General features: G+C 37.7%; 1 protein-coding gene across 2 annotated transcripts in view; it reads right to left on the bottom strand.

Annotated features, from left to right (window-relative positions):
• Nucleotides 1-15,897, bottom strand: part of AGMO (alkylglycerol monooxygenase) — a 199,627-nt gene that overhangs the window by 111,027 nt on the left and 72,703 nt on the right. The window contains exons 3-5 of one of the 2 annotated variants that reach the window (XM_075050092.1): nucleotides 10,488-10,576; nucleotides 7,666-7,769; nucleotides 1,850-1,945 (exon numbers count right to left, since the gene is read on the bottom strand). In XM_075050092.1, the coding sequence (XP_074906193.1) occupies nucleotides 1,850-1,945; nucleotides 7,666-7,769; nucleotides 10,488-10,576 (289 nt within the window). The remainder of the gene's footprint in view (nucleotides 1-1,849; nucleotides 1,946-7,665; nucleotides 7,770-10,487; nucleotides 10,577-15,897) is intronic. The other variant, XM_075050101.1, reaches the window with a different exon arrangement.

Genomic DNA, 15,897 nt, shown 5'->3' on the forward strand with positions numbered 1-15,897 from the left:
TGAAGCATCATATAAATTTCACCAAAAATATTGGCTAATATAAACCTGCATGGCTGCAATAGCTGCTACTATTTCCCTTCCTTTCCCTTCTCTTTTCTGTTATGCCCTTGCCTTTGAGAGCAGGAAATCTGCTAATACATGGTGCAGCCCTATTTCTATTTTGACATAATTTTTGACCTTAAAGCATGACTTCAACATACTTCAACTGATTTCAGCTGTGCTACATAATCAATAATATCAACATTAAGAATTACTTCCCTTGTAAACAAAGATCTATGATTGGATCAACCGGATCAGTACAAAAGATCTTGTTTTTCTACTGGCATAATAATTTAATAGTAAGGAGTGCTTATCTTTTCATTGAGACTGAAATTCATTCTTGTTTAGACTAGTGTCTAAAGTTGGCACATTGCACATATGCTATGGAAATTCCTTTTAAGCCCTATGAAGGATTTAGCACTTTAAAGGGATGCAGGCAATACATAAGCCTCTGAAATTCAGTTTAGAAACTTTAGATGGCACCAGTGCTGAGACTCATTGAGTTACTACTATGCAGCAGAACCTTAGAAACCCCTCAGCCAAGGAAGAAATGGCTTCAGACAGCAGAGAAGACATAGATGAGGCATATTATATTTTTCTCAGTGATAAAACACACTAAAACCAGTTTGGGGAACCTAAGGCACAGTCAAAGAAACTTTGCTACCATGTGATTCAGAGTATTCACTTGTTATAATATCAAAGTGTTCAAATTTGTTCAAAACATTTTGACAGGCTTAATTGTGTACTGCTTGACTTTATGCCAGTTCTTGTGATGTGTGACATTTTAGTGTAAGCCTTTCCTATTCATGCAGTGTTGCAGAGCATCAGACTTATTAATGATTCTAGAAATGTGCCCAACAGAAGTAGAAATTTAAACAACAGAAGTTCGCTATTGGGTCACTGTAAGTAGCTTTTTCCCTTTTTTTTTTTTTCAAGGAAACACACAGAAAAGAGAAAATAAAAAACTGTCATTTAAGCAACACAATCATCTAAAATAGCAGATAAAGAAAATAAAATTGCCTTCCAAAAGAATTGTCCTATAGATCGCATAATGAAACTACAGAGGGAAAAAGGTATCTGTGTAGTCAGAATAATCAAAGGAGTAAGTGTTGTACAGATAATTAGCCCACAACCCACTTGGAGCTACTAAGGAATATGCTTCTGACACATAACATGGCATACCATGAAACACCTCTACTGTAGTGCAAGGGAGAAGGCAGAAGGCCACTCGACTACCTCAGAAGTGTGGGAAACTGCTTAGTAATTACAGTGGGTTACTAGCTGTACATGTGTGTAAACTAGATATGGTCTATGCACTCACAAAACACAAATAAATAGGTGCAGTCATAAACAAATATCCATCAGATAATCAAAGAGCATTTTTCATCCAATTACTTGCACTAAGAAGGAAACAGTATCTGACTTCAGATACGACAATAAATGATCTTTAAGAAGCACTGGGGTTTGGATATTTTTCCCTAAAATTTTTATCTTAGAAATGTAATCCGTTTCAGTATCTGCCACAAATGTTTAATAAGCTGCAAGATAGGAAAATATAGTATTAAAATAGCAAAAAGTTTTGATTCCTTACAGTTATTTTTTTTTTTTAAATTTAATTGGGACCAACTGGCCTCATTGCTTCTTATAAACTTAGCAATATATATTCAGAAAAAGGAATAAAAATGAACAGATGTTTCTCCTTAAAGAAGTCAGACAAAGATTTTTCTTACACAATAAATCAGCTGCTAGTGGATTTCCAGGATACTGCTCCAGGCTAACTGTTTAGGTATGGCTTAAAAACCCAGTTTACCTCTGTATGTATCCAAAACTGGTAAAGTAGATTAAACTGTAGATGAACAGCAAACACTGAAGGTGGAATGAAAAGAGCCATGGGCAAGTTGAAAATCTGAAAAAAATAGAAAGGAAATATATGTTAGATATATAATTCTAAACTTATGATGATATAATGAAGTACCATCTCAGGAGCTCAAAGCACTGCACAAGATAATTGCTTCTTCTAACAGCTCCATAATGTAGGCATTAGATAGAATAGATACTGATTATTATGTTACTACTAGGTGTGCTATAGCAAATGAAACATAAATTGATGCACAAGTGATTTCCCAAAAGTCATACTGAGCAAGTAGAAAAATCAAGAAAAGAACTCAGAAATCCTGAGTTTAGATGTTTATTCTGCATACTATATGGAGCAGACAGCAACATATCCTTGACATGAAGGGTTCACTTATAGGGGAGAATTATCACAGAGTAAGCAAGGTGTCAATGTGTAACACTATAGCTTTTCCATCCAAACTCTCTACATGAGCACCATAAGGGCAAGGCAGCTTACTTGGCTTTCAAAGTTAGTTATAAATTCTCACCCTAACTTGCTCATGGCATCTCCCTTGAAGCCCCAATTTATTACTGAGTTTTAAAGATGTACTAGTGTGAAGACAGCTTCAGAAAACTGCTTACTTAGGAAAGACACTGGTACCTTACATACAGAGTAAAGTCCTAGGAGTTTCACAATTAATTGCTTAACTGGCTGAGCAATAGAATAAGACTTCCAAGACCTTCATGTGTTAAAAGTCAGTCTACTGTCTTCAGAAAAAGGCTTTTTTTTTTTTCTACCTGACTCTGTGTTATACCAGCTGCATTAAGAAGTTAATCCTTCCCTAAAATACAGAGATTTTTTTCCAAACCCAACAGTAACAGAGGTATCTTCAAAAATTTAAATCTCTAGCACTCAGGGAAAATCTGGGTAGCAGATAAGGGCTCCCTGTAAAACACAGCAAAATTAGCAAAATCTGTTTTCAAGTTCCTATTGTCCTCACAAAAATCAAATCTTTGAACATCAGAGAAAGCATTCTGATAGCCATGTCAGGCCTCCTGAGCCAGGAATTCCTTCAGTATAAATCTGCACATAGCATTTAATTCTGATATGCTCTCAGTTTTTGTCAAAAGGCCTACCCAATAGGTAAGACATCACACTGGGGCTGTGAAACTCCATCCCCATGATGTGACTGATGCTCTCAAGAAAGTCATCACAGCTGTATCTCGCTATCACAAGCCAATGGAGGACGAAGGCCCTACAATCCCAACTCGGTCTGCTGGCTTCAACCCCAGATAATGACTGAAGCACTAGAAAGAAACCCTTAAGACACTGCAGTATCACCTGGTAGGGCTGGGACAGCTGTGATTTCAAAAGCTACATTCAAAGGCTTTATGGATCACAGCTGCCCCACAAACTACAAGTGGGGCATTTCTGGTTGTATGTCTTGGAAATTCTTTTCCAAGAAGTGAAGGAATTGAAAGGTGGTAGGAGGATTATGCTAAGATTCTGGAAGTTGGGGAAATAATGTGAACAGCTATTTTGTTTTAATCAGTCTGATCCTCAAAGGCTGAAGTGTTTGCATAAGATTTATAAAACAAAAAAGAAAGAAAAATATATCTGAATATTGCATATTCAATTCCTAAGAATCACTCAGTCTAAGTAAACTGACAAAAATTCACAGCAACTTTTACCTAAGGTGGGAGATAGTAAATGCCATTGGGGGGATGTGGCATTTAGGCATGAAATTCTGGAGTAGAGGTGGGTAAGAGACTTCTTTAAGAATTAAAAATGCAGATCAGACTGCCTTGTGCAGAAGACTACTAAACAGAAGAGTGACTTTCAAACCCATAATTCTCCATGCTCTGAAAAAGGAATGTAGTGCAAGTCTCTCATACTTTAGAAATGCCCTAAACACCAGCATGGAGTCAATCTCTTTTCCAAGTTCCTTTTTCCTCCTCCCTTTAACCTGGACCCCCTTAGTATTTAATTATTAAAAGTGGGTGAGCTATGAAAGAGAAAAAAAAAAAGGAAGAGAGAGATATTTGTCCCACAACAGCCTGAAGGCTGGCATGTTTTTTCTCAAAGGTTATCTTACAAAGAAGCCAACAAAGGAGTAGAACAAACGGCCACATTTAAGTAAATCTACTGCAGTTTTTTCTTATTATTGATTGTACCTGTCTAATGACATGATAAGAGCAGGAAATTTTTTAAAAGGAATGGAGAGGAAGCTGATTTAAAAAAAAAAAAACAAAAACCAAAAAAAACCCAAACACATGCTTTTCAGATTATTCATGGAAGTGGTTGCAGGACTGAAAGCAGGGTTAAAAATTATATGCTATTTCCCTAAAAGTATCAGAAGCAATTTGGTGGTATTTACAGATGACTCAGAGGGGAAGGAAGGATCATCTTCATATTTATTTTCTAACCTACTTCTCACAATCAGTACTAGGATTTCCCTGCTAAGTGGTGAGATGAGGGAAATTTTATATAAATCCACAGGTAAATTTGAGATTGATAAAGGAGAATGCTTTCCTAACTGCCTCATGTTTCCTTGCAATGTAAGCTTTATTTTGCATGAAAGGATTTCAAAGATCATTTACAGGAGTAGAACCCATAGGGAGGAATGAAAACCTCTCCCATACAAAAGATTTGGTTTCTCCTCTTTGTGGTTCCTCTGAAACAGCAAGATCAGTGTTGGGGGGGGGGAATCATTAAATAGTTTTTCATTGGAAATGCCAATTCACCAAATCAAAACATTTCATGCGAATGTACCAGCTTTCACTAATTTGTAGAGGAAAAGCTTTCCTGGCTCCAAGATGGAATTTCTGGTTAACACTGCAGAAGAACGTTTATCACACTCACAGATCTTTTCCCACTTGTGGATTCAGCAACAGAGATTAAAAGCGTGCCACAATAACTGATAACCTGATGGGAAAGGCACTCAGCGAGGGGGTGGAGAGGGATTCATATCTGGTGCTGCCCCTCCGCTTCCACGCTGGGTCTCTGGGGCCACCTGCCGATGCGGCCGGCTCTCACCCGCAGGCCACGGAGGGGCCGACACCTGGTTCATGGGGCTACACTTCTGTGAGGATTCTGCGGGAGTTAAAGGTAAGGATGAAAAGACAGACAAACAAAAAACCCCATCCCTTACAGATCCCAGACCTGGCAGACTCCTCAGCAGATAACAAGTGAACTTGGTGACTCTCTGCCGAAAAGAACAGCATTACCTATTCCCTTTCCAGATTTATGTATAGAGGTTTCCACTGCTTTTAAACTAAGACATAATTCAACCCTTTATCTAAACGCACAGTCTAAAGCTATCAAATTATTATGGATCTAATATTTGCAATTAAATCTTGCCCTTGGAGGACAGTTGAGAAGTGGTACTCAAAGAATTAAATCATAGCTTTTCAAGGTGTATATGCAACTCTCTCTTTTCAAAATTGCACTTTAACTAAGTGTTTCACCAGAAGCACAAATTTATACAGCATTAGCTTGCTGGTTTCTTCTTAAAAATGAATGTACATTTTTCCCACATCTTTTTCCCACAAAATTGCCTTCAAGATCATCTCTCAGTCTTAACAGTAGGTCTGCTTCTCTATGGCCCCTCCACTGGAGTAGCAGAAACACTGTGTGTGCAAATGACATGAAGCAATACACATTTGGTTCCAAGTTCAGGAGTACATCTCACACCGCTGATTGTACTTCAGGCATGTTTTTCTCTTCTCTTTCATGTCACATCTTTTCAATCAGCTCGAGCACAACCCACACAGATTCATATGCTGATTTATTTATCTTAAAACGTTTAACTTAAAACGCATACAGAGCTGGCAGTAGAACAGTCCCACAATCCCACACCATCCACCACAACTTTCTCACAGCCTGCACAATACTGGATGTCAAACTGCATTCAACAGTACGCATTCAGCAACATCAGATCACTCTCAGCGATTAACTAAAGGCTTCACTTTCAGCTTTGAGGCAGATGCATCCACGGGGTTCTGGACAAGTCTGGCAGTCCAAAAAAATAGCAGTGCTGTAAGAATTAGCAAGAATTGCGTTCACGCACAGTAAGGCTTTGGAGAAAGAAAACCGGCATGCCTCTCAAAAGTTCTGGGGGGAGGCAAACCAGTATCTATATTTACCAAATGTTTTGGCTAATAACAAATATTTGGTGAAAAAAAAGCTGCACACAAAGGTATTATGGATTCCTAGGTTCGTTTCCCTTTGCTCAAAGCAAATGAATTTTAAATGTTCATATATAATTTGTCAAGTGGTACCAGTGTGGTCCTGAGGATGGTCTTCAGAATCTAAGGCAGCCAGACATCTTGGCCTTCCTGAATATTTTATGCTCTCTGAGGTATCATCCTCAAAATCACACAGGCAGGCAAAGTGCTCATGCACACACCCATATGTACACACAGGCTTTTTGTCTTTTTTGAATTATTGTTTTTGTTAAGCATTTGCACATATGGTCCCAATGGGTAAATATGCAAAGGTTAAATCTTTAACATGGCAGTATTTACACAGGAAGCAGAGTTGTGACAGAGATGCATCCCTTCCGCTATTGTTCATTATGGTCATTTAAATTCAAGTCACTCCTACTAACATCAAATGATTATTTTCTACATTAAAAAAATAACTAGAATTTACATAGAAGACTTTAAGAAACAAATCTAAGAAACAGTTTCTGTTTCATGATTTCCAGAAGAAGTATTCATTTTTCTGGAACCTAGAACTTTAAGTCATTTAATGTTATGGGCTTGAAAAAGTTATGAACAACAGGCTAAGTCCATGCTCAGTTACATGAGCATAAATCTAGACTAACTTTACTGAAGTTAATGGATTTACACTGGATTTGCATGTGTGAGCACACACTCTTGGCTTTGAGTCATTTGCTCACAGGCTAGCTATAGAGATTGCCAGAAGAGTGTGGGTTTCCTCCACCACCAGTATTATACCTCAGTGGAGAAGAGCATTTTTACATTTTATATATATAAAAATACATTGAACATTGCTTTTCAACTCTGATTCTGAAAATTCAAACTCTGAAGTTATTATTCTTTTTTAAAAAACAAACTACAATCTGAGTTTAAAAAATCGAGTCAAAAGAGAATATGAGAGCACAACTAAGGAACTATCAGCAGTTATCCTGGGCACAAACCAAAACACTGAATAGTATGTTACATTTATGAATGTATTTGGAAATATACATTTTTAAATCTGTAAATGAGTACTCAATTTATATTGCATGTGTACGCAGCTCACCATTTAAAATAAATTATATCTGAAATAACACTAGGTAGAAGTAGTGGCATACTGCCCTAACTTCCTAGAGTACATGACATGAATGAGTGGAGACAAATAAATACATTTGCATGTCCAAAGCAATCTTCGGTAACGATTTCTCTCCCTGCTCCTTTCAGTTATACAGACATATTCTAGAGTAGTTATGTTATACTCTGATCTTTTCCTGTACTTATGCATGAATAACCAAATGAAAACAATTGTCCCATTTTACTCAAAAAGTTATGAAAATATAAATGCAGGGTTATAATTAGCCTTCTTAAACTTAACTAGTGTATCTCTTTTCAAGTTTGCTGTAAAACCATTAATGAATGTATTTTTAAAGCTTATGATTCTCAGATTCATCAGTTTCAACTTCTGTGATTTCAGTGTCAAACATCTTAAAAAAATTATATGTTTTTCTTTTAAGGTAAATAAACACTGTGTTCTCACTTTCACTAAATCTTGTTGATATTAATTTGTTTGTCAAATCTTGTGCAACTTACCCACGAGGTGTATTTCTGCAATACAGATTGTCTCAAGGCTGTGAATAAGTTGTAATCTTCAGAACTATGATGTACTTGGTGCGCTGCCCACAGTATATTAACCTCTGCAAAACACATAATTTCTAATGAGGTATGTACTAGAGAACAAAGCAACATTTGTTTCCCAAGGCCTTTTTTCTTAAGCTAAAAGCAACTAATCCCCCAACTTACACTTTGCTATTTTACCATAGTATAGCAGATAATAAAACCTAATGTTTAGAGCTGAGTTTGGGTAGGCTGGGTTAAATGTCAGTAAGTGGACACAAGTCAGTGTAACTTCCGTGCTGAGGAAGGCGAGGCTGTGGCAGGAACTGAAATCATTGCTGGAAGAGCAGAAGGATGTGTGAGATGAGAGTTAAACAGCCAGAAAGCTTGAGCCAAGCCCTGATAACATGAGTCAGTAGGAGCTCTGTTATGGGGTTCAGAGGGACAAGGACTGAAGATGCTTCATGCCTGCATTTGTCCACTGAAGTTATATTCCAACTGGTGTCTGCTGTTATGCTTACAGTTTTCTGGAACATGTATATCTTCAAGCCCACTTATAGCACAGACCACAAAACACAGCCATTGCCTGCCCACTAGTGACAAATGGAAGAACAAATGGCCACTTGCTGGGAACTCTGGACCCAGCTGAAGGAGAGCAGTGGCTCTATTGTGTTCAAAAAGAGTTGCTGGAGTAAGGGCAAAACGAGTGTCAGCCATGTCCCCTGAAGGCATGATACTTCTAATACACTGCAGTGAAGAAGAATACTTCAAAATCCTGATTGTATTTCAAGGCATTTTCTCATTAAGCACAGATCTGGGTGGCCCCTCTGCATGGTATATTGATATCTGGACAGTCTTAAGCGGGAGGTCAAGACAGAAATGTTCAAGGCCATCAGATGTACAGCTATGAGGTTGACTTTAATTATAGCAAAACAAGAAAGTGGGAAGTTACTGCAGCCCAAATAATGCTTATTTAGCATAAACCTAAATTTAAGATCACAGGTATTTCAGAGGATGAAGTATACACAAAGCCTCAGCTGATTAGACAAATTAAAAGTTAACTGGTTGTCTGCCAGCTGCACACTCCCATTGCCACTGACTTGTTTCACCAGAGCAATTAGACAAGTGCCTTTGGCGGATACTAGAACCCCATTCATAGAATGATCTTATAATGTGTATGTAAAGTCCTGAAATTATCTGGTGCCAAGCTTACGTCAAATAGTTTAGGTCTGGTGATTAACATGTACTTGCAATGTAAAGTAATGCCAAAAAATCCTCTTAATCTCAAGGTGTCTTCACTATTTCAGGGGACTAGATAGTCTTGAAACAGGAGGTAAGTCTTGTATGCTAGAAAATGAGAATTTTAAATCTAATGAATTTTGACAGTTTGGTAATTTACATGACAACAACATCTTTGAATGTGCTCTAAGTCCTTGAAAATCCTTACAATTGCTGAATTAAACCTGTAATTTCAACTATCATAAAACACTTAACACTAAATCTGAGAATTCTTCCTTCTTTAAATACATTTGTTCCTGAAGGAATAAGTGTTCACTACATCAAGAATTAGTGATCTCTCTCTCTCAAAAAAAACCCAACACCACCTTTAATACATCTCTGCCTAATGAGCTCACTAGGAGATTAATTATTCAGGTGAGCTTCAGTACTCAGTAATAATTTGTATTTGAAATGTTTCCCAAGACCTGGACAGAAGCTAAATGAGTGAACAAAGCATCTGAAAAGGTGGAGGTTAAAGACCTGTCTCCTTAGTTGTTTTAAAAGCATTTACTTCCTATCACAAACTGTGTGTAACACAAGCCTCCACTCAATGAGGTACAGCTGTGCAAACAGGGTACAGTAACTGGATCTTGCTTCTTTCCCTCAGTCATTTTTCAGCATTATGAAAAGTTCAAGGAAGGGAATCTATGATGATTTTTACAGTCTACTTTCATTGTAGTTAAGGTCAAATGGTTTTCAAAATGAATTACTAAAAAGGCATTTTATTAGCATTCATTTTTAAGTTAAACTGCCTCTTACACTAACAAGAATATGGAATAAGGTAACTGAATATTGGTAAAATGTTAATCTTTCAGATGTGCGAGTCAGCTTAAATGATCTATCATTCAAAAATATACCACAGGAATATTAGGGACATAAACAAACAATTCTGCCACAAGTAATATAACTGCTAAAGCTGGTTTTGACTTCTGTTACAGCTAAGTAAATTAAATCCTGCTCCTTAATCCTATTCTTGCTGACATCAATGACACAGACTATGTTAAAATCCTTGGCTAAGTAGGCAGGGTTGTTGATCAGAAATAATTTTTGTCTTCAAAATTTAACTGAAGAAACTGATCATCAATAACTTTTTATTTGAAGCTAAAGAATAACATCATGAATAAGTGTGAAATAGTTCACCCCAAAACTCAGTCTGTAAGCCCTAGTACACTAAAAATGTTACAATCATAAAGCCTAAAAGACATCTCACAAATGTAAGAAACAGACCAAGCATTCTTCAAGGAACACAGCTGACTGCTCACCAACTACCCATGACAGAAACCAAAATGTATGTGTCTATAGAAGAGTTGCAGTTTCACTTTTTCATTCATAATGATGATAACTTGAAGCAAAATGAGACAAGTTATTTGAATGAGAATGAAATTGTAAAAGACTCTCTCACACGCACTTTCTCATATGTATTATTACATAATGACCAAAAAAAGAGAGCAAGACCGAGACATGGCCAATTCCAACACAGAGTTTGTAAAAAAGTCTGTGTAGAAAATGGGAAGTCTTACCACATTTTGTAGATCTTTCCAGCCAAATTCTCCCATGAAGCCACAGGAAAAAAGTAGGTGATGGAAGTGGAGAAGACACTCGGACAATGCTATAATGGAATTTTTTATGTTTCCTAAGTCAAATGTGATTGGTAAATACAATTAAAAAAATACATAACTGCAATACACATGCACAAAACCCCTATTTTTGATTCAGGAGAGCAAACATCATAGAATCATAGGATAATTCAGGCTGGAGAGAACCACAGGAGGTCTCTAGTCCAACCTCCTGCTCAGAGTGGGACCAGCTTTACGTTCCTGCTTACTACACCCAGTTGGGTCTTGGAAACCTTCTGCATCTTCTGCTATTATGAAGAACTATCTCTAACAGAAGACAAAGGTGGCATTTCCCTTTCATGTAGTTGTGAGGAAAGTTATACTACTATAATCTAGCACAGCAAGGGCCTCCTTTCCTGGTGTGGCTTTCCCCAGGTTCATGTTAATAGGTGGAGACCTGACGAGCTATTCACATCTGGGGAAGAATAGAACAACTACATCTTGCTACTGGAGTTAATTATTGTTTAATACATTACTATTACCATTGTACGGAACCAATGAGTATTTTCTTCCATCACCCACTATAAACCGTAAAAGAGTCAGCATGTAATCCCAAAAGAGAATGAATGATGCCATGTAGATAGTTGAGGAAGGAAAGAAAATTGGTGCTACACAGGAGCTGCTGGATGATGGATGGATTATCATGTGGCCCTCAGTTTTCACTCTAGCTCTTTAAGTCTCCATGAAGTTCTCTCAAGAGTCAGACTTGCAGCTGCTAAAATCAGTGGGCTCCAAGCGGTTGATATATTTGTGTCCTAAAACTAATTCTAAAGGAAAATTAAGATTTGTCCTTTTTAGCATTAGCTCAATATATGAATTTTATGGATAGAAGAAAGAAAATGAGAGGCTAAGGGAAGTGGCTTAGAGAAGAGGAGGCTGTGGGGGAATGTAATAGTAGCCTTGCAGCACCAATTAAGCATCGGTTACCAAGAAGTTGGAGCCAAGCTTTTTGCAGCAGTCCCACTTTATCTTCTTTTCTGGGTTTTCCAAAAGTAAGAAAGATTAACAATGTTATCCTTCTTTTCCACTTTTTCCCTCCCTCCTCCTCCTGATTAATACATAAATTGTTTCACACACCGTCACAAACATATTGGTATGGCAACTAATGATTCTACTTAGCCTTAATTTTTTTCTATTTCAAATTTCTTTTTTGACACTAATCAAATCCCTTTCTATGAGACCCAAAGATAGATCCAATGCCTGGGCCATATTTCACTACTTCTGAAGCATTTCTTTTGTGGCAGCAGAAACTGGTCATCGTGCATGTAAGATTTCTCTTTAAGAATACATAATGCATAGAGTACAAAATGAGACTTTTTTATTAACTTCTGTAGCTTTCAGTGATTTCCACAGCCCAACACATTTTATTAACATCAGGAGAAAATATGCTTGCCAAAAAAACCTGTAGTCATTTCAAAGAGTGACGTCAATGAAAACAACCTTTTTACACAGTCCTCAAAATCAGTGAAATGGTAAAGATTTGATGAATCTTTAGTGAATAAAAAAGATTAGATAGACCCTTTAATTAAAGCTTTGCACACAGCTTTATAAGACCTGGATCTAAAGTAAAGTGGAAAAAAACCCCAGATTATTTAGAAATAAGTTCGTATGATGAGTCATGTTGTTTCCATTCTCTTTCAGTCAACGCTGACTGTAGCTAGAAGAACAGGTGAAAGTTTCCCCTCAGCATCTACTTAAATTTAAGCAAAACCTTCAGTTTGACTATGCTTGCCATCTCTTACAAGCTTAGATACCTTCCATATTCAGTGAGGAACTGAACTACTATTTACCTAGCTAGAAGCTTAGAAGATAGCAAAATTACATTGACTGTGCCACAGGTTACCACACTACAATGACCTCCACAAAGCCAAGTATGTGGCAAGAAACCCCTCACCCACGGCACGGTCCCTGCTGACCCCAGCGCAGAAACTGCTGCTTCCTACAGCAGCTGTAACCTGCAGCGCTTCAGAGGCAGGTACACTGTGCTGCATTCGCCTACAAGCAATAGTAAAAGGATCACCTCATGGGTCTACTTCTCTCCAGTCAGAATTAGTAGAAACCCAAGGGCAACCGAGGAAAGAAAAATGGCCTGGAAGGTAAATCTTCCAGTCATCCCTTCCCTTTTCTATGCATTTCAACCCTTCCTACAAAGATAAAACAGAGAAGAATACATAGTACTTAAATAACTTCTCCACTAAACTATTGGCTTTTCTTATTCACAAAACAACTATTTGATTACTTACTACCTTCCTGCCTTGTTCTAATTGATCTGTTCTATTGATGCTTCTGAAATGTTTGAATAAATCTCTTCTCATGCAGGGCTTTTTCAAAGATTCTCATTCCCTGCTGGATTCTACACTTGCATTGGATGAACAACCACTGAGACAGAGCACCATTTAAGTTTTGTTACTGGGAGGGACAATTACTGGATTGTTTTAATAAAAGTTAGCTAAAAAGCTGTATTTTGGGACCCAGAGTGGATGCCTTTAATAAAATTGGGAAGTCACTCTAGAATCCATTCCACCTCACATGAAAACAGAAATATCCCTACACAGATTAGTTAATTACCTCCACTACAGAAGTCGATATGATCCATACATGACTCTCCTGTTTAGTCTGTTGTGGTGTAGTCCCTATTTGTTACTCTTCTAATCCAACTCTGCTTTATGGTTTTTGTTTTGGCATTGTTCAATAAGAGTTGCAAGATAGGTTATTTGCCAAAAGCCTCTGCCTCCTTCTTATTTGAAATATAATTCTTATAGGAACAAATTCTTTCCTCAGTTACTTTAGTGTAAGCGTAGAGCTGTGTGGGTTTAATGAGAACAGGATTAAATCCAAGGAATTTATCTGGAAGACTGTATTACATACCACACACAAAGAAGTATGTATACAGGGAAATGTGTCTTATTAAAAAAAAAAAGTGTACATTTTTCTTACACTGTGGCCTTGGCTACAGTAAGCGTTAGCAGTTTGTATTCTCAGGATGATCACATATGTAAATCAAAAGGCTAGCTGTACGGAGATCTGAGTTGAAGTGGTAAATTAGACTTGATTCACTATAGAGCTTCAAACAATTTTCTTAACTTTCTTCTTCTGCAGATTTTTATTGAGAAGCACCTATCTGTGCAGGTACCTGACATAGACCAGTTCTCAGCATTTAGAAAGTATAGAGTTACACTAGTGTTTAGAATAATAGGAAAAACACACTATGTTAGCCTTTTCTCCCAGTGTTTGTGTGTCAGGAGGAGAACTGGAACAACTCAGAAGCACCTCTTCAGCCTCAGCACTATCTAGTCCTCTTTGGTCATTTTGCAGTGAAATACATTGCAGTACCCAGACAATTCCAGGACAGGCAATCATACAGCGTGTCACACAGCCAGTGTCAAACAGAAAATAATGCTACCATGAGACACTCTGTAACCTACGCAGTTGCAATCCAGCAGCTGAATTAGGAAATTTCACTAGGCGTTCAGTATCTGATCATTCTGTGATGCAAGATGTGTTTTTTCTGTGCTTTGTTCAGTATTATCTCTGTTTTTCAGCCCTCTTCTTAAGTTACTGTATGCGGTCAGCAAACTATTTAGTGAGTGGGCTAACTTATAATCAAGTAATACATGGTATATGCTCCCATGGCTTACAAGCCAAAAATTGGAGCAACCTTCTACAAAACCTGTCTTCAGAATCAGTGCACAAGCCAAAACCTCCTGCTTGATCTGCTGCCATACCAGTTGAAAACACAAAACTGCTCCCACACGAAAAATCCACAATAAGATCTGCAAAACTTAAGATGCAGAATGGTCTGGCGAAACGTGGGAAGAATCAAAACAAGCCAAAGTATTACATATGCTACCCAGAATAAACAATGGGCCAGATCATATCCCCTCTTAGCAAGAATCTGGGGGACTGTGAATTATACTCAGATACACTTCTGAATCCGTAAAATATTTAAGATATCAAGTGGTTAGAAAAGCAGAGCTTTGCCAGGTCAAAAATAATGGTCCTCTCAACCCATACGTGCCCTGCATTATTTCCTGGCATCCTCATAAGCATAGGACATCAATGGAAAGGCTAGAAAAAAAACACAGTGTTCCCAAAGACTCAGTCTCTTTTAGTAGGAGTAGTTCCCTCAGAAGCTAAGCTGCTTGGATCAAACTTCATGCAACATAGTTATATCCGTGTAAACAAGAGTAAGAGTCTCTGCTAATTACATTAGGACAGTCCTAACCCATGGCCTGTGAGCTTTTCATATAGTTGGCGGGAATCGAACTGCCTCTTTCCACACATGCCATGGAAAACCACAAAGGAATAAAGGTTATTAGGTAAGGATTCAGAAATTAATTCACAGTGACTCAATCTCTGACTTCACTCATAGTTTTAATAGAAAATGAATGTGCATTCCTTTGTGGGGAAAAGATATTGCAAAGATAAATGATCCAAAGCAATTTTAGCATGCAAATGTTGGATTTGGACACTTCCACGAAGACAAATAGGAAAAATTCAAAAGATGAAGAAACACACAGAAGGAATGAAGTTTTAGTAATGTGTATAAATGTTACCTCTGAAAATAGTGCAATATTTGGCAAGTCTTTCAGTACACAGCAGGTCTCTCACACAAATTCTGCTATACCAACTTGCCAGACCAACCTGTTTCACACACCTTCCTGAAGCCAATTGTTCAAGTTCTCTAGTTGCTTGGAGCAGCTCTGCAGCTGGTTAAAGTTTTGTTCGCCTGAGCTCTGGATGAGAAACCATGACAGTGGCAGCTGTTACACTGACACTTCTCTCTTTCATGGGTGTATAAAGCTTGATTCAGGTACCCTGTTTTCCAGTTCTGGCTTTCGTAACAGATTCTTCAGGTGTAAGACTGTGAAAACAGCTCTGATTTGTACCAAAAAATAAATTGGTGCCATGGCACTTTCAAGGATCACTAAATCGTAGCATAAAATCCTGTTTGGGAACCTGGTCCCAAGCCCTGTCAAGCATTTACCACCAATATTGGGCTCAAGTTTTTCAACCATCCCTTCTTCAGTGAGGGTTCCTACTGGTTATAGCAGTTTATCCACCTTACACCCTTACAGACTCTTGATTGAGTGACACAATATATGTTAACTTCTGCAGCTCATTGATGTAGCAATTTTTTACAGCACTTAGCTCTTTCTGCACCTTTTTTACTACAAAGAGGAGCATATGGCTCATTAATTGCACAACTATAAATCATCCTGTTGGTGAAATTAGATTTATATATTAAAATAAAAACCTGCAACAAATTTCTGTGTAAAGAAGATCCTCAGCAGCTGGTGCAAAGTGACTTCTA

This window comes from Buteo buteo, chromosome 2 (genome assembly GCF_964188355.1).
Source record: "Buteo buteo chromosome 2, bButBut1.hap1.1, whole genome shotgun sequence".
Taxonomy (NCBI): Eukaryota; Metazoa; Chordata; class Aves; order Accipitriformes; family Accipitridae; genus Buteo; species Buteo buteo.